Below are 3,466 nucleotides of genomic sequence, written 5' to 3'. Positions count from 1 at the left end.
GAACCGTGAGATCATGACCTGAGCCGAAGCCGGACGCTTAACCAACTGAGCCACCCAGGTGCCCCGAGCCTGGGTTTTCATAACGGGAAAAAAGAAGGAAAAGAAAAGAAGACTTGATATATCTTTGGACCCTCTGTCAGGTCTGTGTGTGTGTGTGTGTGTGTAAATATGTGTGTGTAATACATGTCTGTATATACACATGTATGAAAGGGAGGGAGGGAGGGTGGGGGTGATACCAAATGTCCTAGCCACTATTTTTTCCCATTTTCCCTCCTGTGACTGTCACCACAAAGTTAAACATAGATTGACTACCACCATAGAGGAAACAAGTTTCTAACAGCCAGACTCAAATTAGCCTGAAACCGTTTCACGATTTTCAGGGTATTCGACCTTCATGTTTTTGCTCTTACTGGTTTGAGGCGTCGGGGCTGGAACTCAGAAAAAAAAAAAATCCTTCTTCCCCTTTAAAAAATCATTGCATTTTGGGGACAGTGAGTTTTCTTTCTGGAGGGAGGCTCTCTGAAGACCTGGGTCCCCAGGGAGGCCTTGTGGCCTAGAAGGGACTGTCCATCGCAGCGTGGCCTGGTGACTGGCAATCTGAATTTAGAGATTAGCATCTTATAAGGGCCGTGGCTTCACTGGGTGGGGGGGGACACTTTCTGAAACCCGGCATGTACTGGACTGATCTCCACGGGGGTGACCGGAGGCTTTAAGGTACAAACCCACCCCTCAGCCCGCTGTGCCCTCCCCCACCCCTTCCCAGGCCCTATAACTACCTGCCAGGTGGGGACAGGAGCTGTGGAGACAGAGGACATTACCATCCCCACGTCCATCTCCTCACATTGCCCCAGTGACCTGCCCTCACTGATCCCACTGGGACCTTCCGCTTTCCCCTTTGACAGTCCTCCAGTTCAAATCACTACTTAATGCTAACAACCTGCACCCCCACAGTGCCGCCCCCCAGATTCTAGGTCTTTTCATAAGCAGGCATACGAATCGTTCGGTCCTGCCTTCCCGCCAATAAAATGAATCCAGAGGCACTCAAGTTTCTAAAGAACAGAAGTGACCCACGACACGTCAAGATGAGCCCTTTCTCCTGGGTAAGGACAACAGATACTCCCCAGCCTGCGGTTACGGGGTGCCCTGTTCCAATATCACTGCCGAGCTTGGAAACGCCCACATCGGGGCCTGGGTTTTGGACAGCTGGGGGGGGGGGAGGTGGCATCTGATGTGACAGGAAACACGGGCACCCTCTCTCATCTACACCACACCGTAGGGGTCTTCCTGAAAACAAGGTATCCCATCCCCTCCCCCAGGCGGTGGTTTTGCAGGGTCTTGTCTAACTCCCAGGGGGGCTGCTGGCGGGGCAGCGGGGGGGGGGGGCCGGGGTGCTCAGCTTTTGCTCCTGCTTTTCAACAATGCCAAACAACCCTGTTTCACCGGCGCCCAGGGTCCAAAACCAGAGACACCTAGAAGAGGATCTCGCAAACCCAAGCCCAAGGCTTCTGGGAGAACTTTGTCACCTGTCCTGATTCAAGCTGAACCGCGTCCCAAAGGCAGACTGGAGGAGAGCCCCACCCTCATCAGAAAAAAACAAAACACTCAGTGAAGGGCGGCATCAGGCTCCGCCCAAGAACGCAGAGTCATGCGTGAAAGTGACCTCTCCTTGGTGATCACTTCATGAGTGCAGAGATGCCTCCTTGTTGCATTTGAACGCGTGGTCACCCGCAGAGTGATAAGCTTGTGTCTAACTGGTGTGTGCATGTCTGCCTGTGTGTGAGGGAGAGAGACAGAGAGACGGAGAGTCGTAAAAACCCGGGAACACAGTACAAACAGCTGCAATCTTCAGGCAGTGGTTTTGTCCCGCCTCAGCCCGTAGGGAATTAAAAAGCCCTTAAAGTGTAAACGTTTCATCAGGAGACCCCTGCACAGTTTTTTTTTTTCATGCAAACGAAAGACAGCCCCAGAACCGGCCCCCAGGTACCCACTTACCTTGTGGTTCTGGTAGGAAGTCACTGCAATAAAGGCGGTCTCAGGGAAGACGTGGGTGCAGAACGCAGTGTTTTTGGAGCCAAATCCATTATTTTCGTCTGCTTTCACGATGTGTAATCTGGGCTGGTATTTGTGCATGGAATTGAGAATAATCTAAAATTCAAGAGAATGAGATTGTAAGGACACTCAAAACCTCTGTGCTTCCAGATAAAACCCCACTCTCCACCCCTAAATTTCGCCTCAGGTCTGATTTTTTTCCTCCTGTTTTGAAAAGGGGCCAGTGATTTCATTAAAAAGAAACATTTCAAAAATGACAATTTCCAACCCAAAAAGCCAGGGTAATATTCCAGGAATCTACCCAAAGCACACACGGCAGTAAATCAGAATTCTTAATAAAGTTTGCTTAATAAATTAACTCCTGCGTAGGGTACTCCCCACCCACCCCCCTGCCCCGCCACCACCAACGAGAGGGAGGCAGGGAACTGGTGCTGGGCGTGGGGGGAGGTTTAAGCGTCAGTTTTGGGGTGAAAGGGGAGAAGACACAAACAAACAAGCATCCTCCACCCCACCCACACCCCCTCCCCCAAAAAAACCCTGTAAGAGATGGAAAGGGAAAGACCCAGAGTTTGCAGAACTGGAATAAAAAATCACCTCCGTTTGGAGACGGTGCAAAGTAGCATCAATGAAAAAAAAAACAGAGGATAATGGAATGGGGGGGATGGGCCTCCAAAGACAGTGAGATTGGGGGGAGGAGGCATCCCTACATCACCCCCATCACACACACCCCCCATCACACACAACCCCTCCCCCCAAAGGAGGGCCTGCTTCCTTCCAGTTTCCCTTTCTACAACTTTATCAACATTTCAGGATCCACAGTCTTGCTCTCCAGATTTGGCCCGAGACAGAACTGCGGCATCTGCCCTTGGGCTGGGGAATGCCTCTTTCTCCTTCCTTTCTACCTTTCTCCAAGTTTGGGGTTCTCCCCGCGGGCGGGCAGATAGGATCCTACAATCAGCATTAAGGGAGAGGGGGGCTCCGGACTCCACACCCTCCCTCTGCTGGCACAGGGCTACTCCTACGAGATGAGCATCTTTCCTAAGAACTCCGGCTTCGGCGGTTTTGAGGACGCCTAGTTTTCGATGATTTCGGGAGGCCCTGAAAGCCCGCAGGCATCGGAACGCCCTGATAGAGACCCACGGGGTGGGAAACTCTGGCCGGCTTTCTCCCCAGGTCGGCCAACCGTCCTGGTGTCTTTGATTCTTTGGGTTGATGACCCAGGGGCAGGGTCCTCGGGCCAACCCTTAGCCCCTCGCGGAGGAGGGGGAGGGGAAGCGGGGAGGGGCAGGACCCGGGGCCGCGCGGCTCTAATCTCAGGCCGTCGCGGTCCGGCCGCCTCCCTGGCCGATAGCGACGCCGGGCCGGCGACAGAGAGACGCAGCGGGGCCCCGCGGGCCGCCGCAGGGCCCCGGCCGGC

General features: G+C 53.5%; 1 protein-coding gene across 3 annotated transcripts in view; it reads right to left on the bottom strand.

The window, feature by feature from the left end:
- Positions 1–3,466, bottom strand: part of TBX5 (T-box transcription factor 5) — a 44,700-nt gene that overhangs the window by 33,577 nt on the left and 7,657 nt on the right. For all 3 annotated transcript variants that reach the window (XM_029922171.1, XM_029922172.1, XM_029922173.1), the window contains exon 6: positions 1,993–2,145. In XM_029922171.1, the coding sequence (XP_029778031.1) occupies positions 1,993–2,145 (153 nt within the window). The remainder of the gene's footprint in view (positions 1–1,992; positions 2,146–3,466) is intronic.

This window comes from Suricata suricatta, chromosome 14 (genome assembly GCF_006229205.1).
Source record: "Suricata suricatta isolate VVHF042 chromosome 14, meerkat_22Aug2017_6uvM2_HiC, whole genome shotgun sequence".
NCBI classification, from domain to species: Eukaryota; Metazoa; Chordata; class Mammalia; order Carnivora; family Herpestidae; genus Suricata; species Suricata suricatta.
The sequence above is the reverse complement of the archived record's forward strand: the minus strand, read 5'-3'. Positions and strand labels throughout refer to the sequence as shown.